This window comes from Drosophila innubila, chromosome X (assembly GCF_004354385.1).
Source record: "Drosophila innubila isolate TH190305 chromosome X, UK_Dinn_1.0, whole genome shotgun sequence".
Classification (NCBI taxonomy): domain Eukaryota; kingdom Metazoa; phylum Arthropoda; class Insecta; order Diptera; family Drosophilidae; genus Drosophila; species Drosophila innubila.
Genome location: NC_047626.1, coordinates 994,143 through 1,016,165, shown reverse-complemented (window position 1 = coordinate 1,016,165; position 22,023 = coordinate 994,143). Strand labels below are relative to the sequence as shown.

Sequence of the window (22,023 nt, the reverse complement as noted above, 5' to 3'; positions counted from 1 at the left end):
TACTTGGCTATCATAAATAATTAGTTAACGGGCTTTCCATTCAGTCGTAGTCGTAGTCGCATTCAGAATTTCTCAGTCAGTCTCCAGTCTACAGTCTTCAGTCGCATTATCGCCAGCACTCGGATTAGGCACGCCTTTTGTAATTAAAGTTTATCAAAATAGCTCAATATCCCAATCCCAATAATATGATCAAGATCACGGGCGTCCATTGGACGTTAATAGTGCTCATCATTGGCTCTGGAATTGGAGTCTTGGAGGCCGCTGAGGATCGATTCCCTTTATCCATAATCCACATTAATGATTTCCATGCCAAGTAAGTTTCAATGTCATTATCATTCTCATTGTCATTGTCAGTGTCATTGTCAATTTAATATTATTAAAATTAATATCATTATAATTAATTTATTCAGAAGTAATAGAACTATCATTATTCTTCTTTTACATCATTTTTATAGATGATTATTGTCTTTTCTGTCATGATTACCATTATCATCACAAATATCATTTTTCAAATAATTATTATAACAATTATCAAATAATAATTATATTTATTTTAATTTTCATCGCCTTTATTGTTTCCCATTATTACCAATATCATCAAAAATAACATTATTAATATAAATTGCATCGTCTTGATCAATTCTCATTGTTACAACTAAAATTATATTTTTCGAATGATTTTCATCAACATTACCATAGTAATTAAAGCCGAGCTTTGATCATTACAATTATCGTTACATTTCCATTTCCTTAACAAAATCATTAGGAATAAAGTTTTAATATTTTTATCATTTACAACATCATAACATTAAAAATTACATTATTATTTTAATTATTATTACCATTATCATTAGCATTTTCATTATTACTATCATTATCAATATAATTTGCATAACGAACATCTTTATCGTTTGCAAATTCCTCAAATTATCATTACCACAATCATTTCCATTACCATTATAATTATAGTTTGCATTATCGAATCGTATTGAATCGAATCAAAATCGGTTACAATCAAATTTATAGTCATTGAATAGGAACATTTAAAAGATTGGAGATATCATTGTAGAAACACGAGTTCTTTTAATCGTAATCGCAGTGAGAGCCGTAAACAATCTTAATCATGGGCGGTTGGTTTTTTTTTATCAGGTTCTTGTACCTACTTGTAGTGGAAATATATAAACCAATCACCATGTCGATAAGAAGCTATCACCATTAAAAGGCGCATGCCACAAGTGCCCAATGTCATCAGATTGAACAAAATAAAGATCACAATTCGCCTGACATCCGGTTTATTTAAGGGAATTTAAATAATTATGATGTAGTCTTATTTTTTGAAAAATATATAAGAATTCCTTCTTTCAATATAAAATGATTAATTTGAATTCAAAATGAATATTGTAATGACAATGGTTATTTTTTGAGTTTTATTTGTTGCTCAATATCATTACAATTCTCCCAATCTAATTTTTTTTTAAGTGTTATATTTGTTTGTTAAGAAATAATGATTAATGCAAGGTATAACTCTAAATAAATCATTATTATGTGGGTAAATGAATATCAAATACAAACAGGCATTACTTTCTAATTTTTACAATAAAACTTATAATGATTGCAGTCGCTGGTTGAATTTTTTCCCACAGATACGAGCCCACGGATACGAGCGGAGGCATTTGTGATGAGAGTGAGGAATGCATTGGAGGTTATGCCCGTACCGTCTACACTGTAAAGCGTCTTCTGGAGCAGCAAAAGGATCTGAATCCCATTTATATCAATGCTGGTGACAGTTTCCAGGGTACACTTTGGTACAACATTGGCAGATGGAATGTCACACAGCAGTTTCTCAATATGCTGCCCGCCGAAGCTATGGTATGTTCAAAAAATCACCAAAAAAAAAAAAAAAAAATCGAAACCAAGTTTTGAGTTAAGAAAAAGTCGGAAAGTCTATAGTCGGGATCCCGACCCTTAAATAGCCTTTACTTATTTCAATATAGAAATTATTATATAATAAAAACTAATGCATACTTTTGGGTGCTTGTATAGCCATAATTTTTAATAGCTTTGGTTAGCTATTACTGCCGTTCTTTTTGTCCGATTTTGCTGCGATTTATTGGGATAATAATAACAGAAAACGATATTTACCATAAAAAATGTATTATCTTAAAAACAACGATTTTTTTTTTAAAGAAAAATATTATTTAAAAAATTATTATCGTTACGATTCCTGAATTTTCCTTTCTTTTGCAGACGCTGGGCAATCATGAGTTCGATCACGGTGTCGAGGGTGTTGTGCCCTTTCTGAAGACCGTGGAGACGAGCATGCTGGTCGCGAACATGGACTGTGCCCACGAGCCCCTAATGGAGGGACTCTACAAAAAATCGGAGATCATTGAGCGTAGCGGACGCAAGATCGGACTTATTGGTGTCATTTTGGAAACTACCTACGTAAGTGAGAAATAGAAAAAAGCTTTTTAGAATTCAAAATTCAATTGAAAAATCAAATAATAAAATTCAATAATATTATGTAAATTGTTAGATAATTAACTTAAAAGATTACGAAGTAAGCTTAATCAAATTAAAAAAATCCCTACATAAGGTAAAAGTCTAGTGTCAACAGTATATTCAAGCCCCAAAATATGTGATATTTAATTTTGTGATGCTGGCTGATCGATTTAATCTATACACTAGTCTAATTTATAACGAAAAATGTAAGTCTTTTATGCAACGTAATTGTTATTAATCAATCTCTACTGGAGGTAAAAGTCTAGTGTCGAGTGCATATTCATACCCATTTATTTAATTTGGTGACGAAGGAAATTCGATTTAACTTATTAATTATTCTAAAACTTAATAACAAAAAAAAAAAAAACATGATTTCACGTTAATATTAATCATAGAAAAATCCTAAACGAGGTAAAAGTCAGTTTTGGAAGCATATTCAAGTACCAAAGAGATAGTCGATTTATTTTATGAACTATTACAAAATGAATACAAACCAAATGAAAATACAATATAATCTAATAAATAAATTTAATAAAAGCCCCTAAATAAATGTGATATTAAACGTTGTGATGCAGGATATTAAACTTAATTTGCTACCTAAGAGTAAAGTGCTGTGTTATAAGATATTACATCGTATCTGTTTTTTTTTAGGATCTGGCCAACACTGGCAAACTAATCTTTCGCAATGAAAGCGACGCGATTCGCGAGGAGGCGGCACTGTTGAAAAATCAGGGAGCAAATATCATAATTGTGATCTCACATTGCGGCTATGAAGTGGATAAAACAATTGCTCGCGTTGCTGGCGATGTGGTCGATGTCATTGTGGGTTCCCATTCGCATACCTTCCTCTACACGGGTGATAAGGCACCCGGACCGGATAAGCCGAAGGGTGATTATCCCACTCAGGTGATCCACAGCAGCGGACATCGAGTGCTTATTGTTCAGGCGGGTGCTTATGCCAAATATGTGGGCAATCTGACCGTCTACTTCAATGCCCAAGGCGATGTGGTTGACTTTGAGGGTGCTCCCCTCTACATGAGTGCCGATGTGCCAGAGGGTAAGTCCCCGTTAACTACTTCTATACGTTTTTTTAATTTAAATTTTAAGTAGCTCTTAATTTGACCCCGGATTTTCACCCCTTGTTATTTGAATTTTGCAAAACGATATTCTATGAGAAATTCGTCTCAGCTATGTTGTGTCAAAATTGTAGCCTTCTAGCTCTTACCGTTTGGCTTCCACTGTTGTCAGTTGAATATGTATATGAAAATCTTAGATCTTAGATTTCATAACAATTTTAAAGTTAATTCCGGAAACGGTAAATAATGATTATTTCTGGAGTTTTATTTATTTTGATTATTACATGAGTTTTATTTTGACTAGAAATATATATAAGCTTTTTCCCAATTTCTCATAAAAAGTCAATATAACAACTTGAGTTTTATTTTTGATCAAAAATGTAATGATTATTTTTTTGCTCAAAAGTAATCATAAGCAAAATAATAAAAATCAAAAATAATGATTATTTCTTGAGTTTTATAATAAAACTTATAATGCATACAGTCCCCGATTAATTCTATCACAATAATAAATTTGGAGATATACTTTGCAGTCATAAATTATAGAAAAATTAAATTCAAAAACTTAAAGCAACTTAAATATTACTCTTTTTTTCACAAAAATAAATGAAAGAGCTCGGTGAGTTCTCTGAGTCTTTTTGCTTAGAATCAGCTTGCTAAATCCTACATATAGCTTTGGGAGGAATTTCCTCTTCTATTCGAGCTCATCTCACATTGTTATTGTTATATATGTTCACTGGCGTAGATGAAGAAGTTGTGGCCGCAATGCAGCCCTGGAAGGAGCACATTGATGAGACCGGCAAGGTTGTTATTGGACGCACTGTAGTTGATCTCACAAAATCCGATTGCAGTTATCAGGAGTGCAATTTGGGCAACTTTGTCTGCGATGCATTGGTGCACTCAGTAAGTTTATGCCTATTATATACTTATTTATCTGTATATTAACTTTATTTCAATTTAAATTTTACACAAATATCACCCAGAAACAAATAAAATTAGCTGTTTAACGGTTTTTTTTCATAATGGGATTATTTTCCTTGTTATAAATCCATAATCTTCGACTTAGAATTTACATACAAGACGTCGAATTACATTAAATTGATCCTTTTTTTTTTTTTTGCAGTTCACGGGCTTAACACCTTTTGATCAGACGGCCTGGACGAATGTCTCTATTGGATTAGCTGGCACTGGAGGACTGCGAGTGCCCATTCTCCGAGGCAGTAAGTATACAGAGATAAAAGAAGGGGTACAATTAATTTGAAATTTTCTAAAAATAAAAATTTTTAATTCCTCAAACCTATATTAAAAAAATTTATGCTTAAAATCATCATAAAACTTCTTTAAACAATTCAAAATACATTTGATATAGAGAAAATTATCTTAAATTAAATAATTCACTTGATTTACAAAATTTCGCATATCACTAGCATTGCAATAATTAGTGATAATGAAATAATTTTTAAATTTAAATTATATTAGAATAATTTAAAACTAAAGTTGTCATTAAATATAAATAAAAACTTTAATCAATTGGCAGTAATAATTACACAATAAAAATTTAGCTATTCGAAGAACTATTTACGTTTAGAAAAATTTTACAAAATGTTCAAAAACTTAAAGAAATTTAAAAAAATGTCAAATCTTAATTACATTTATATATTAAAGACCTGATATTATCATTAAAAATATTTAAATAAAATTACTTTAATTTTGATTTTTCAAACATAAGAGTTATGGTTTAATTTTAATATACAAATTGAATTATAATAAGTGTTTTATTGATTTGTATTATATAAAGTAATTGTATTTAATTAAATTATAATACCTTTTCAGATATTACCTATGCCCACATGGTCAGCATGTCGCCATTTACGAATACACTCATTGCATTCAATTTGCCGGGTGCAAAGATCTTGGAGGCACTCGAATATTCGGTAAGCAAGATTGATCTGGAAAATGGGGTGACAAGTTCGTATATTATGCTGCAAGTGGCCGGCTTGAAGATCACCTATGATTACACCAAACCCATCAATTCGAGAGTCGTCTCGGTTCTCGTCCGCTGTGCCGATTGTCCAGTTCCACTTTACGAACCACTCAATCCAACCAAATTGTATCGCATTGTCACCTCCGACTTCCTGCACGGCGGTGGCGATGGCTACACGATGCTCACGGGCGGTACCGATGTACAGTAAGTTCATAAAATTATCTTCCCTTACAATCGTACGCTTATTTTCTTTAAAAACTAGTTTAAACACGAAAAATTCCACATTTTTTTTTTTTTCTTTTCAAAATATGTTCGATATTTCTGCTGAAAGCTAATTTTAATATTTATAAAAATAGTCTTAAAACTTTAACTAAGTCTATTCAAATTATATCTTACAGTAAACTCTCGATATTTATGCTGTAAAGTTAGAAAAGCTTTTTGTTTGTTAATTTTTAGAAATAGTTTTATTATAATTAAAAGTTTCTTTTAATTTTACAAAAATAATCATTTTTTCAACCATATTTATAATTCTTTTCAAATTATATATTTTCTTAAATATTTTCAGAAAATTTTCGATATTTCTGCTGAAAAATGATTTTTGCATGAAGAATTCGAAAAAATTATTCTTGTATTTCAAGAAATAGTTTAAAAGAAATAAAAAAAAATAGCTTTTTTCAACTTATTTATATTATATTATATTTGTGCAGGAAGAATTAGAAATTTATATTTTAAAAAAATTTTGAAAAAAATTGTTTTTCAAGCTTGTTTTTTAATTTATAATATTTAATTTTTACAAGTTTTAGAATAAAATAATACAGATATTAAAATATAAGATATATATATATATATATATATATATATATATATATATAAAAATTATCGATAAAACAAATGCTATGGGTGTTATTTGTAAACTGCAAATTTGTACCACTGTGGCTTAGTTAACAAATGCTTTCCTATCTTTCTTTGCAGACCCAGCGTTACGGATCTGGATGCCCTCATTTCATATGCCGAGAACACAAATCCGATTTACGTTGGTCGCGGCGATCGCATCACTGTGCTCATCTGATTCCCCAAGCTATCATTATATCATATCATATATATATCACTGTATTTTTTTTTTCTTAAATAAATGTACGATTAAGCAAGCGATTCTTATAGATTTTTTTTTGGGATTCCTCTCAGAATTACTTTAATAATGGCAAAAAAATAAAAGAGTAAAAAAATGTTTGGCATGTAAAAGGTAAATGGAGGATTGTCAGATCCCATAAAGTATATATATTTAAGATCAGAATCAAGAGCCGCGTCGATTTGGCCCCGTTCGTCTGTCTGGTTAAACGCGTCAATCTCAAAGACTATAAGAGCTAGAGTCAGCAAATTTGGTATGTTGATTTCTGAATAGCATACGCAAATCAAGTTTGTTTTTATTTTTGGATCGGAACACTATATCATATAGTGGCCAGTGGAACGATCAGTCGAAAATCAAGTTTTTGTGAAAAAAAACTTCCTTATTTCTTGAGATATCCTTACCAATCTGTCAGAATACTCATTTGGGCTGGCCTTATGCGTTTTGACCAAATTTGGTTAAAATCGGTCCACTACATCATATAGCTGCCATAGAGACGTACAATGGAAAATAAAGTCTAAGAATGAAAAACTTCTTTGTTTTCTAAGTCGAGTGCGCTCAACTGATTCGCTTGTTTTTATTTTGAAAATTCGATAGATCTCAAATATTTTCTCTCAAATAAGTTTTAATTTGGGACAATTTATTTCATCTTGTTTTTATATTTTTTTGGAATATTTTAATAATGTGCAAGAGTACTTGCTTAGAGGAGGAGACGTGGCTAACCCTATATAGTATATGGTATATCAGTCAATATGAAGGCTACAAACCGGTTCTGAGCCAAACCTCGTAGAGCCGATTCGGCTCGGGTTTTTAAGCAGCCTGAACCGGATCATGAACCGAGCCCTTGAAATTATTTATTTTGAGGTATTTCGTTGTCGTGCACTCCCGACTAAAGCGAAGTTATTTTTTAGTTAGCGCAGGTCAAGTTTGTCTTATATTTTTGACACGCCCTCTCCGCCTTTCCGACTTGTTTTACTTGACGAATACGATTTCTTAAAATCTTTTGTAATAGAGTCCTTCCTTTTATGCCGATTAGCTCAGATATGATATAACTAGTAAACTGATTATTGTTTTTCGATATAAAATTAATATTTCCAACGAAAAAACCGGGCAATATATCGTAATTAGTATAAAAAAACAGATTTTAAAAATAATTCTAAGAAATGTCATTTTCTTGTAAAAAAAATTCATGTCAAAAGGCACAAAACTTTTGGACTTGTAAAGTTGTTGTTTTATTTTAGAATTATTTCTATAGATTTACCATTAAATATTTAAATGTACATTTATTTAACTATCTCCAACCTATTTTTATTCCAGATGGGAATGTGCTTTTGGCATTGAAACCTTGGCAGATTGAGCTGGAAGAACAATCGAATCGCATTGTGGCCAAAAGTCGAGTTCCTTTACAACAATCGGAATGCTCTAGGGGAGAATGCAATCTGGGAAATCTTTATACAGACGCCATGATTCATGCGGTGCGTATTCATTAAATAAAAAAACATATTAAAATATCTATTAAAATAAATAATGGGTAAAAGCAAACTCCTTACACAATTTTCCTATACATTAATTTTTATCAATGATAAAGAAAACAAAATTTATAAAAATTACTGCATACTTTTAGGCACCTGAGAACTAAAAACAGCCATAAATAGCAGGGAGCATAACCATTTTAATTTTTTATTCAAAAACCTAACAAAAAATAAAGAATATTTATTTTATTTTATTAAAAAAATTATTTTTAATTATTAAAATTAATTTAAATAAAAAAGATACTAACATAATTTATATATGGAGTTAATTTTACTATGAAATAAAATTTAACCCTAACTCTTATTTTCAAATTTTTATTTAAAAATCAAAATTATTTTTATTTTTATTTTAAGTTATATTTGGATGTATATCAGTAAAAATTAAAATTGAATTATCTATAAAATAATTTTTATAATTAAAATAATTATTCTTTGCGTTCCCTGGTAAATAACATCATATTTATATAAATAGAAGCACAAGCAATATTCCGTGATAATCAAATACAATCAGACTTTTTTATTACTATTTATTGCTTGCACATAGCGACCTATGACATTAAACACAGATAAATATGAGCTTTTGAAATTGCCCAGATTTCAGTACTTTAATTAAGAAATTCACAAATTCATTCTTTGTTTGAATCAAACCTATTTTTAAAAGCTCTACAACCATAGGATTTTGTCTATATATAAGCTGTTGTCAACGATTCTCAGTCAGATCTCAAGATGAAAGTCTTTGTCGATTTCTTGATTTTGCTCTGTGCAGTTTTAAACGTTACTTCTCAACAATTTTCTTGTAAGTTTTTAATCTCTGATTTTAGTAGATTTTTATGATTTTTTTTGTAACTATTATTTTTATTATTCTTTTATTTTAGCTAATGTTATATTTACACATTATAACCCCCAGCAGAAGGAACAAGTTGTTGGAAAATGGAACTCGGAAAAACAAGGCTGTTTTAATGCGGCAGAAGCTAACAACGAGTTCTTATTTCCCTGCAATCTTATGGACAATATTGTAAATGATTTGTCTGCTCAAATTTCGACAAACAACAATTTTTCTCCTAAGTTAAATCCAAATAACTTACATTTGAAAGGATTTGATTTCATACTTCATCCTTATGTAATTAAATAGTTACCAAATCACTTTAATTGAAAATAAACAAGCGGATTTAATGCCCTATTAAATTTTCAACTGATTGTTTCTATGGCAGCTATATGATAAAGTGATCCGATTAGAGCCAAATTCGGCCATGATGGAGAAACAACAACAATTTTTATAATTATCCTTCATTATCAATCGATCGTTCCTATGGCAGCTATATGATATAGTGGAACGAATTTAACCAAATTAGGTCAGAGTGTCTAGGACCAAGTTAAATGCATCTTCTGTCAGATTTTTTCAGATAACACAAAAAACCAATGATTTTTTTAATACTAAAATTTTATTTTCGACTTATCGTTTCTATGGTAGCTATATGATATAGGGGACCGACCCAAAAAATACATCAAAATTTACCTGCGTTCGTTATTTAGGAACCTAAATACGGAATTAAAGTCTCAAGCTCTTATAATCTCTGAGATTGAAAGTTTTTTTATAAATTTCAAATTTATTATCCCATTTTCATCCAAATCTTCACTATACTGAATCTTTCTAGTTTGTTAAGGATGCGTCGCCAATATCACCCAATTGGAGCAATGTTACGATCGCCTTGACCAGTCAGGGGAACTTTCGAGTGCCCATTCCAGCGGGTGGTAAGTGCCTAAAAGTATTATCAATACTTTTAAACAGATTCCCATGCAAATGTCGAAGAATATTACTCAGAATACGAAAATTTGAATTTAAAAATTAAGAAAACAAAACTAAAAAGCACTTAATTTGAAAATACAAATAGAAAACCAAATTTTGGAATTCTGTTATTAGGAAAAAATAATAAACAAACAAAATTTTGAAAAGCTACAAATTAGGAGGAATCTAAGTTGGAAAAAAAACATTGGGAAGACAAAAACTAGGAAAATTCAAGATAATTATAAAATAATATAAAATTCGCGGGATTTTTTAGAAAATATTTTGGTACTTTTTTAAATTATCCTAATATTTGTCTTCCCCATAGTAATATTCTAATTTTAACTCCTTATAACATTACTCTTAATATTTAATAATTTTTGTAATCCAAATATTTTTTAAATCTAAGAATCCTTATTTTTCTTTTTTATCATGGTTTTCTAAAATTGTATTCTTACTTTGATTTTTTTTTTTTTGCCAATCCTTAAAAAGTATTCGGAAGTAAACTAACATTGAAAAAGGCAGTGCTTAAAAGGAAGTTCATTCTCCAAAAAATTTGATACTAAAAAATACTAATCTTTCAATATTTACAGAAGTAAGCTACAAACAACTTGTGGCCATGTGTCCCTGGGAGAATCGTTTATATGCATTGAATTTGAGGGGGGAGCATCTCTGGCAATTACTGGAGGATAGTGTAGGTTCCATGAATGCGACTCTGTCGCTGCCGACATCCAAAAGTTTTCTTCAGGTATCTGGTCTTCGCATCGTGTACAACTTAAAATCTGAGCCGGGTCAACGAATTGTTAGCTTAAAGGCGCGTTGTGCCCATTGCCAAGTACCTGAATATAAGCCACTACAATTGGACCAGGATTATCGTCTGGTGGTCATGGAATACCTGGCCAATGGCAAGAACGGATTCGCTTTAATAAGCGATCATGCTAAAGATCTTGAGTGAGTAAGCTCTATTAGTTATACTTATATTTTTCTAATTAAAGTACTTTGACTTGCAGACTGGGACCCTTTGATTTAGATGCTTTAATGGACTACATGAGCGTAATTGCACCCATAACTGTCGGACTGGAGCAAAGAATACAATTTGTAAATACTTAATGTGCTCAAATTTAAATTCAAATAAACCAAGATTTAGAGGAAAATAATTTGATTTGATTCCAATTGAAAATTGGTCTAGTTTTGACAAAGTTATGAGAGCTCGAAGTTGGTCAGTCTATGGATCTAGCAGCTTTACAAGTCAAAATTTTTGTTCAATTTCACATGATTTTTTACAAGAAAATGAAAGGTCCCAGAATCAGTTTCAAAGTGTTGTTTTATACTAATTAGGACATAAGGAGTTGATTAAAAGTGGAAACTTGAGATTTAAAATTTTCAATTTTCAAAATTTTAAAGGGGGGACCCTTAGCATCAAACCCAAAATTTTGCGAAAAATAATTTATTTTACAAAATTAATTAATTTTGAATGCAGAATGAATTAAGAGGCCAAACCATAATCAAAATAACATTCCATTCGAAAATCGGTTGACTTTTGACAAAGTTATAACAGTTTGAAGTCAAAGTTTTCGTTCAATTTCCCATGATTTGACAAGAAAATGAAACGTCTCAGAATTAAGTTTAAAGTGCTGTTTTATACTAATTATGATGTAAAGAAGCTTATTAAAAATGAAAACTTGAGATCGCATATCAAGCTTTTATTGTGGCGGTACGTCGATAGACCACCGGGTGCCAGCTCTGGAGCTGAGCAGAAATTTGGCAGCTTATCGATATCGCAGTCTTGCCTCAACAATTTAGCCAGCACTAATGAAAACGTGTATTTATTCCCTCATTAATTAAATAAACTTCGGCGTTCGGTCGACAGATTGTGGCGGTCGGGCGATAGGCTTATAAATAGATTGATGGCAACGTCTATCGATTCTTGTTACCAGTGGCAACGTGGCGCTGTAAGCTGTTTTGACGTCACATTTGACCCAAACGTAATTAAAAATATGCAGAAAAATGGCGCGCAATTTAAATATTTTTGTAGTTTTGTAGCAATAACTTGGCAAATAAACAACTTAATGAAAACGTTGAATTCCAAATAAGATAAAATAAAGGCAAACATTTTGTGTCCCAGGAGGAAAAAAGTTGTGTTACAAAATTTGTATTCGAGTTAAATCCAAAAATTTAACAAAATTCTAACATAAACGCTGCAAATATTACAAAGTTGTAGATTCAAAATTAAGACAAACTACGAAAAAAAACAGTTTTTGAACTTAAATGCTAAGAATTGCCAGATGGGAAATTCGGACGAAGCTTTTGGGCAAGGTGGCAGCACTGGATATGAGACTGACACTGTCAGTTTTGCTTCTTCACTCATTCAGAAGTCTTGCTTGTTAAAGGTTAGGAGTCCACCTTGCGGCACATTTGGAGCAAGTGAGCTTGTTAATTTACATCAAGTTAAATAAAGTCACATTTGTTTTTTCACAAATCTGTTGTAACAAATCAAAAGCAGCAGCACTGTAAGTAAATTAAATATACAATCAATTTACCGCGTTTACTACGAAACTGCATTATCATTGCTAACTGTGTGTGTATGTGTGTGCGAGTGTGTGTATTATATAAGAGTGCCGGCAAACTTGTTTCTAGAATCTTCCTACCGAAAACCTTAATAGCTTTAATTAACCGTAATTATGTGACACATTGTACATAAATAAGGTTGCCATAAATCTCACATTCATACAAAATATATGAATTTTTATTAATCCAATTGGAGTTCGCTCACACACACAAACATGCACTCACGTAACAGCAAACGCACATGTCTTTTTTATTTCGGCTTTTTATTTCTATTCTGTGGCAATTTCACAATTTTGATGTGTTAAAGTTGCATTTGAAATTTTAAAATAGCATTTTTTAACGGATTTCATAACAAGCTACAAGCATTACATGCCCTAAAACACACACACACACATGCATGCGTGCAAACATATGTGCGTGTCAGTGTTGCCCGAAAAGCTTTTTCCCGTCAAATCTGGATTTTTCCATTGAGACCAATTGCAAAAATCTAAAAGTGAGCTGCGAAAATTCGCTTGTTTTTAATTTCTTAGTAATATATATAAATTTGCACATTTATTGTTAATAATTAGTGCTTATGTTTATTTTCATGCATCATTGAGTAATTCTGTGCTGGCACTATAAACATCTTTTTTTTGTTTTCTAAAAGTTGTCAACACAGTTGCATGTATTTGTATTGCCGATGGGGGCACAGCGCGATTACATAAATGATTTGTTCTGGAAGTGTTGTGTTATCGATAAGCCGATTTAATAAAGTAAACAGAAGCTGAGTATTGTGTGTGCGTGTGGAAAAGAGAAGGGGAGTGCAGCACGTGTTTTAATAAGTTTTTGAATTGCAGTTTGTTTTCGACTGAAATATTGAAATTCTTTCAAAATTAATAAAAATATATAGCATTAATTTCACTTAACAGTAAATGGTAATTTTTATAAAATAAAAAAAAAAATAAAATGAGTTAAGCTTAAAGTTACAAAAAAATAATATTAAGTTAATACAAATTAAAGTAAAAATTAATTAATTTTTTAGGTACATATGTATGCTAAAAATTTATTTGAAAGCTCAAAAGTTGGCAAAATTACTTGAAAAATAAGAAAGGAAAAATAGGAACAAAAAAATAAGCAAAAAATACATTTTAGCTAAAATACATAGAAAAATAAATAAATAAAAAATTTAAATGATTAAACATGCATTTATATTGTTTGTTGATATTTACAGATATAAAAGAAGATGTAATAGTAGTATTATTAACAATATAAAAAACAATTGATTATTGATAAATATCATTTGATTTAATTAAAATAAAGAGTTAAAAATAAAATGAAATATTCATTTTCATTCGTTAAATGTTAAATATATATTAAATATCGAATCTATTTAATTATGAAATCCAATTGAGTTAAACAAAATAAATGAAGTGTAAAATGAAATGAAATATTCAATATTTATTTTTCAAGTAAAAAAAATATATTAAATCTTAACGAATTCAATTAGATTCAATAAAAAAATTAAGTTAATTTGAGTTTAATAAAAAAAAGGTTAAGAAAAATTAAATTAAATATTGAATAACAAAATAAATATATAATATTTAAAAATCAAATGAAATATTCATTTTAATTGGGATTTTCTTGTTGTTCTTTTCCGGCAGATGTTCCGCTTACCAGTTTCACTTGCACGCACCACCATCAGCCGCCAGATGGCGCTGCATCGCACCTACGCGAAGGACGTGAAGTTCGGACCCGAAGTGCGCGCAATGATGTTACAGGGTGTCGATGTTTTGGCCGACGCCGTTGCGGTCACCATGGGACCGAAGGGTCGCAATGTGATAATCGAGCAGTCGTGGGGTTCCCCCAAGATCACCAAGGATGGCGTGACAGTGGCCAAATCGATTGAGCTGAAGGATAAATTCCAAAATATTGGCGCCAAGTTGGTACAGGATGTGGCGAACAATACGAACGAGGAGGCCGGAGATGGCACCACCACGGCCACTGTGCTGGCTCGTGCGATTGCCAAGGAGGGATTCGAGAAGATCTCCAAGGGTGCCAATCCCGTCGAGATTCGTCGTGGCGTCATGCTGGCCGTCGAGACAGTCAAGGATAATCTCAAGGCCATGTCGAGACCCGTCAAAACCCCCGAGGAAATTGCCCAGGTTAAACATTAATCATTTCTACATTTCTTTTTACTAACCCTTTTTTTTAATTTATCAACTTTTTTTTTATTTATCCAAATTTTATTTCACTCAAAAAAAAAAAAATTTACTGCAACATGTTTGAAAGAAAAAATTATATTATTTTTACATATTTTTTTTTTACCTCTTACTAAATTTTTTAAATTCTTCTACATATATTTTTTAACTTTTAAATTTTTGGCACACTCCAGTTACTACAACAACAAAAAGAATATTTAAAACATGTTTATGTTAAGAAATTAATTTTTTTTTTATTTTACTTTTCCTATTTTTTTGTTTTAATTTTTAACGTAATTCTTAGCAAATATTCACTCAGTTTTTTGCTGAAGTCAGCGATTAAAAGCGACATTTGTTTTTTGTAGCGTGCGAATGCCTTTGTTTTTTGTGAATATCTTGAAAACGCAGAGTGATTTAAAGTTGAACTTAACACCGATTATAGTGCTCATTGTGAGCTATAAGTTACGTTTTTTTTAAAGTATCAAAATGTTTTGATATATGCTTTTTTTGCACTTCAAATGCGTACGAACGTTACATTTCACCTAAGAAATTTGTCCATTTGCTTTTTTTTTTTTTGTTAATTAGTGTTTCTTTATTATTTGTACTTGTCCAGGTGGCCACCATTTCGGCAAATGGAGATCAGGCTATAGGTAAACTGATCAGTGATGCCATGAAAAAGGTGGGACGCGATGGTGTCATCACTGTCAAGGATGGCAAGACACTGATTGATGAGCTGGAGGTGATTGAGGGCATGAAATTCGATCGTGGCTACATTTCGCCCTATTTCATCAACTCCTCCAAAGGAGCCAAAGTGGAATTCCAAGATGCTTTATTGCTGCTGTCCGAGAAGAAGATTAGCTCGGTGCAGAGCATCATTCCAGCTCTGGAGTTGGCCAATGCTCAGCGTAAACCTCTGGTTATCATTGCCGAGGATATTGATGGTGAGGCATTGAGCACGCTGGTCGTGAATCGCCTCAAGATTGGTCTCCAAGTGGCTGCAGTTAAAGCTCCTGGTTTTGGTGATAATCGCAAGTCGACCCTAACTGATATGGCCATTGCCTCTGGTGGCATTGTGTTCGGTGATGATGCCGATCTAGTCAAGCTGGAGGATGTCAAGATCAGCGATTTGGGTCAAGTGGGTGAGGTGGTCATCACCAAGGATGACACACTCCTGCTCAAGGGCAAGGGCAAAAAGGATGATGTGCAGCGTCGTGTTGATCAGATCAAGGAACAGATCACCGATACCACATCCGAGTACGAGAAGGAGAAGCTCCAGGAGCGTCTGGCTCGTCTCGCTTCCGGCGTTGCTCTGCTCCGCGTCGGCGGCTCCTCCGAGGTGGAGGTCAATGAGAAGAAGGATCGCGTCCATGACGCTCTCAACGCCACTCGTGCTGCCGTCGAAGAAGGCATCGTTCCCGGCGGTGGTACCGCTCTCCTGCGCTGCATCGAGAAACTCGATGGAGTTGCCACTCAGAACGAGGATCAGGTGCGTACACCACACTCTCACTATAAATATACCCTGTAGTCGTTAAAGTACCAGCAACAAAAATAACTGGAAAAATTTAGAAACATTTTAGGTAAAGCACGCTCAACGGTAGGATCCTAAATATATTGATTATCGACCGATTGCTCCTATGGGAGCAATTAGATATAGTGAACCGATTTGAAGCAAATTTAACTAGGATTTATAACACCAATTTAAATGCATATTCAATCAGTTTGATTAAGATATCTCAAAAAACAGAAAACTTTTTCATAATAAAACTTGATTTTCGACCGATCGGTCCTATGACAGCTATATGTCAGGATGTATATTACCAGCCCAGATGTATATTGTGTGAGATTGGTTGAGATATCTCGAAAAACCAATAAGTTTTTCATACTTAAACTTTTTTTTCGACCTATCGTGTTTCTATGGCAGCTATATGATAAAGAGGTCCGATCCAAAAATAAAAACAAACTTGATCTGCGTACGGGCACCAGGAACCTACATCCCAAGTTTGAAGTCTCCGAGTTCGATTGATTTTCCAATTTGATTTATTGAGTCAAAATTTTAGCTTCCTAGGTCTAATGATTTGGGCTGTGCAATGATCAGTCAGTGAGTTAGGACAAAAGTTTATATATAGACTTCTATCTTTTTTTTTTTTTAGCTGCTTAAATATTTTTGTACGTTTATTACAAATTAATATGTAATTTTTAAATATATTACTTGGTGAGTGCGTGAGTCACGACAACGAGTTTAGCATATAGATTTCATTTCTTAGCTATTTCAATATTTTTGTAAATTTATAACGATAAAATTGTCCCAACTATGTTGAGTAAATATTTTGGCTTCCTAGGTCTAATGATTTGGGCTGTGCAACGATCAGTCAGTGAGTCAGGACAAAGTCTTTTATATATAGATTTCCTTTATTATTTACTTGCTTAAATATTTATGTAAATTTATGAAAAATGTATATGTAATTTTGCAATATATTAATTATATCGTTATTCTTTCTATCTGGATTTAGAACCTTGGAGTGGATATTGTGCGTCGTGCTCTCCGCATGCCTTGCATGACAATCGCCAAGAATGCAGGCGTCGATGGGGCCATGGTTGTGGCCAAGGTGGAGACCCAGACGGGTGATTATGGCTATGATGCACTCAAGGGTGAATACGGCAATCTGATTGAGAAGGGCATCATTGATCCCACCAAAGTGGTGCGCACAGCGATCACAGATGCCGCTGGTGTTGCCTCGCTGCTGACCACCGCCGAGGCTGTCGTCACGGAGATTCCCAAGGAGGATGGTGCTCCTGGCATGCCCGGCATGGGCGGCATGGGAGGAATGGGAGGCATGGGCGGTATGGGTGGCATGATGTAAACACATCTCCACTTCACTCCCAATCCCCTCATCATATATATGTTTAAGCCCACGGATGCACTACGTTCGAGTATGGAAACTGGTTGGGATTGGATGGGATTACAGCACATTTTGGTAGCGAATTCTAGCCACATTTCTCTTCCGTTTCCGGTGCTGTCCAGCTGCAAATCTTCACACACACATTTAAACACGCATTGGCAGCTCTAGAGATTTCTCTTAGAGTTGTCGCGGTTTTGTTGAGCATTTAATTCCTATTTCTGAACAATTTCACACACACACACCCACACATTTTTTGCCGCTGGCTGCAAAATTCGCCTCCTTGGTTGCCAAATCTGCTGCCAATCCTCTCCAGCTCCTTCTTCTCCTGCTTCTCCTCCGCCATTCTTTCATACGCTGACGTTTCTGCATCGTGTTCAACGTTTCTTTTTTTTAACTATTCCTTAATTCTATTTTTTTACATGTTATATATGTAAATGCAAAGAGAAGTACCGTTAGTTGTAAAATAATAAAAAAAAAAAATTCAATTTAAAAAAATAAATAAATAAATGTGTTTGTTATAAATAAAAAAATAATTATTGCTAATGAAAATGGTATTCAAAGTACAGATAGGTTACTTTCGAAAATTATGGAAAAAAAGAGGCTATAATCGTCTCTTTAAACGAAAAATATGGAACTCGAAATTTAGTTGAAGAACTTTTAAAACGGAAAGTTTACTATCTAAAAAAAGAAAAGGAAATAAAAAAAAGCTTAATTTTAAATAACATGGTTTTTAAAATACAGAAATAAATAAATGGTTTTTCGAAAATTATAGAAAAAAATAATTCGCTTTATAGAATAAAAATTTAAAAGGAAGGGAAAATTTATTATTTAATAAAAAGGAAATTATATCGAAACTAAAAATATTAATTAAAATGTGTATTAAAGCACAGAAGTGAGAGAGGCGGAAAGAAAGCTACAAAAGAGACAGAAGATTTTTAAATGTTAAGAAAATAAGACTGAAGGTTTTTCAAAAAAAACCCCAATTATATCAACGATGTTTTATTTAGGATTTATGATTTCTTAGAGCCTTAAAATATACCAATTTTTTTCGGCCGTCGCACCATTTAAAATACTACAAAATTCAAAATTTTTAAATAGTAAAAATTTTATTTTGTAAACTTCAGTGTTTCTTATTTACTTTCTAAATTTTACAAATCAGAATTAAAACGTTTATTTCATTTGAAACATTATATTGTCAATGTTAAAATTATAGTTCTTATTACATCCTTTTTATAATAATACTTTTAAATGAAATTACAATAATATCTTTTCATTTTATTGTTTCACATTGTCAAAGGTAACAAATTACAAATAAAATATTTACGAAATTATATTCATTTTTATATACATATTTTTAAAATATACTTATATACTTCCAAATTAGATTATAATTCTTACTTTTTCTCTTCCAACAGATAGAAATGAAATTCAACCTCACAGTAAACTTTATAATCAAATTTGATGGGATCAAAAGAAATTCTTAAATTGCGATGGTTGAAATATAAAAGAATTAGCTCATTAGGTGTAGTATTATTGAAATATATAGTTAACGGATTCAATCGCTTATTTAAAACCATTTCCATTAGTCGTCTGCTTGAAGAGAAGAATTCTTCGTTTATTTTCTTATGCGGCATGTTTAAAATCTTAAGTGTTGGACAATAATCGATAGTTTGCCAAAGCTCAGATTCTGTTTGAAAAATCGAGAATCCCATAATCTCAAGACGTTCCAATAAAGGTAAGTCCTTAATCAAATTTTGTAGATTTTTGGCTGTAAGTCCTTTGACTTTTACTAATGTCATTTCACGCAAGTTTACCAATTTTTTGACAAGCGATAATCGGTTCAAAAAATCCAAATTAAAAATCAATTTCTTAATATCCTTGGCGCGCAATTCGAAAATGAGATCACAACGTGATTTTTCCAAATATATAAAGGCAAGTTTACGAAGTTTGGGTAACGAGATTAAGAGTTTATAATGCTCATCAGCAATAGCTTCGTATTTCATTTGCAGTTCTTCCAACATGTGTAGATTTTGGAATTCAGTTTCTATTTCCAGTTCCATATCAAATGCAGAGTCGAGATCATAAACGGGCCACGAATCCGATAAATCCAATTTACGTAAATTCTTGAAACTTGTGAAGGTGATAAAGCCAAATTTACCGCTTGGCCTGAGATTGTATAGTTCAGGAAATAATTCGGTCATTAATTCCAAAATTAAACTCGCTTCATTCCATTCGAGATCATCGTAATCATCATTTTCCACCATTGAGTATTCCAAAGATCGCATTTTGGAAAATTTGTATTGTTTCCAATATTTCAGTTTATTCACTGTAACTCCCTCCAGATCCAATTTCTGTACAGTTGGACTGATAATGGTGAGGAAATCATTTCGCAATTCCGGTTTCTCATTCAATACTTCAAAAGTGTAGACATCCAAAAAAAAGCAGTGTTGGTGTTGCCAACTATAACAAAGATTCGTGTATAAACGATTTGTTGTTGTAGTTATCGGTATTTCTGCTTCTTCTACTCCTTCTTTAATGGCTTCGTAGAGACTTAATTGATCCTCCAAGTCTAAATATTTAATTATCAGCAATTGGCAATCGTCGTTGAGTGTATTCATTTTAATATTAAGTATATAATTTTACATCAGCAGCAAAATGTTTATACTTTCAGCCGGCATGTGGTTTTTTTTCTGACTGTACGCCTGCGATTCGATAACGATAACGCAGCTGCTGACCGGTGCTGCCAGAATTTCAGGGACAAAAACATGGTGAAAAAGTTAACAAGGTGGCATACTTATTTTCAATGGCCTCAATTTAAATTTAATAATATAATAAATATAATTTTTTATTATACATTACTGAAAATAAATCCGCTTGGAGAATTCGAAAATCAAGTTCATTCATCATCTTTTCCTGTCCAGCTCTAATAAATTAATAAATTGGTTAATTCACGAAAATTTTAATATTTACAATTCCGCAAACTGGTTCTGAACCGAACCTAGCAGAACAGGTTCGGTTCGGGTTTCTAAGCAGCCCGAACTGGTTCATTAACCGAACCCGAACTTAAACCACTTTTTGAAATAAATCTTTTATTTACATATAAAATTAGTCGTCAATAAATTTTGACTGTTTGAAATAAAAGTAAATCATATTTAAATCTCCAATTAAATTTAAATTTTTATCAAAATTCGTTTTTTTTTTTCAATAAAAAGTTTAATAGTTTGATAAAATTAAGAATAACAAAAAGGAATAAAAATTTATCAAAATTTTGAATACTTATGGGCTTACCCCAACTCAGATAACTGAGATCTTAATATTCATATTCCGAAATATGAATTGCAGCAGTAAACGAATCAAATGAATTAATAACATGGATAATACAAATTATATTCTGCAACATTTTGCGACTGACTGAATCAAAGTTTAAATAGAAGCAAAGTATTGCATATTAAAGCGGTTATCGTAACCACATAAACAATAATAAATATATATTTCTTCTATGCATACTCATACTGATATTTTTACTTTTAATATGTATATCATTTTTCTGGCTTGTTAATTTTACAAATATTCCTATTGATTTGAATTATCGACTTTTATGAAAAGAAACAATTAAAATTTTCGAATAATTATTTAATTCTTTATAGCTGATATACATGCTAATTTGATGTGACAAATCAAAATGGAGGTACAAAGTTAATTTATACAACTAACATAATTAGAATTAATCGTAAAAATAAAATTAAAGTAGTGAGAGCATAAAAACAAAAGAAAGAATTTAAGCATATATAATAAAAATTGATTGATTTGACTTTTTGGGTTCTATGAAAATAAAGGAGAGCATAAAAAAGAGAGCAGAAAAATTGAAGTTTAAAAAAAATATTAATTTTCAGTTTTTAATATTAAGAATTTTGTATTTTTCTTTCTTTAAATTTGACGGATTTTATGAAATTTTTGAAAAATATTTAATTTTTCTTATTTGATATACACGCTAATTTTAGTGATAATAAAAAAAAAAAAATTAAAATAAATATAATGTAAGCTGAATTTAATAATTAATGATACAAAAAACTGAAAAATAAAAGTTATTCAGCTTTTAATATTAAGGATTTTAGAATTTGTTTATTTGTTTCCTGTTCTATTGATTTGAACTATATAAACTTATAAAAAAAAACACTTGCAATTTTTGAAAAATACTTAAATCTTCATATATAATTTTAATGACAACTCAAATTGGATGTACAAAGTTATTTTATACAGCTAACATAATAAGGATAAATCTAAAAAACAAATAAAAGTAAGAAGAGCATAAAAACAAGATTTGTCATTAATAATTAAAAATATAAAACATCCAAAATAAATGTTTCTTTATTAG

The 22,023-nt window shown here is 31.5% G+C and overlaps 2 protein-coding genes and 1 long non-coding RNA gene across 5 annotated transcripts; all 3 read left to right on the top strand.

Moving 5' to 3' along the window:
* The first annotated feature begins 43 nt into the window (after positions 1-43).
* On the top strand, positions 44-11,145 carry LOC117782484 (apyrase). 3 transcript variants are annotated; one of them, XM_034619531.1, is made up of 9 exons: positions 44-313; positions 1,644-1,869; positions 2,248-2,445; positions 3,154-3,559; positions 8,006-8,163; positions 9,876-9,972; positions 10,597-10,697; positions 10,752-10,954; positions 11,014-11,145. In XM_034619531.1, exons 1-9 carry the CDS (start codon positions 186-188, stop codon positions 11,111-11,113), a joined length of 1,617 nt encoding a protein of 538 aa, XP_034475422.1. In that variant the 5' UTR covers positions 44-185; the 3' UTR covers positions 11,114-11,145. The 3 variants fall into 3 exon arrangements, with proteins under 3 accessions (XP_034475422.1, XP_034475420.1, XP_034475421.1); XM_034619529.1 differs by having other exon boundaries at positions 10,597-10,954; XM_034619530.1 differs by lacking the exons at positions 8,006-8,163; positions 9,876-9,972; positions 10,597-10,697; positions 10,752-10,954; positions 11,014-11,145 and adding exons at positions 4,324-4,481; positions 4,702-4,798; positions 5,412-5,766; positions 6,535-6,711 and having other exon boundaries at positions 58-313.
* Positions 8,946-9,412, top strand: LOC117782539. Its single transcript, XR_004617288.1, has 2 exons — positions 8,946-9,016; positions 9,096-9,412. It is a non-coding gene; the product is annotated as an uncharacterized LOC117782539 (long non-coding RNA).
* A 1,209-nt stretch (positions 11,146-12,354) lies between the features above and the next one.
* LOC117782980 (heat shock protein 60A) lies at positions 12,355-18,047 on the top strand. The gene is made up of 4 exons (XM_034620104.1): positions 12,355-12,513; positions 14,212-14,712; positions 15,362-16,234; positions 17,259-18,047. Exons 2-4 carry the CDS (start codon positions 14,212-14,214, stop codon positions 17,607-17,609), a joined length of 1,725 nt encoding a protein of 574 aa, XP_034475995.1. The 5' UTR covers positions 12,355-12,513; the 3' UTR covers positions 17,610-18,047.
* The last annotated feature ends 3,976 nt before the right edge of the window (positions 18,048-22,023 follow it).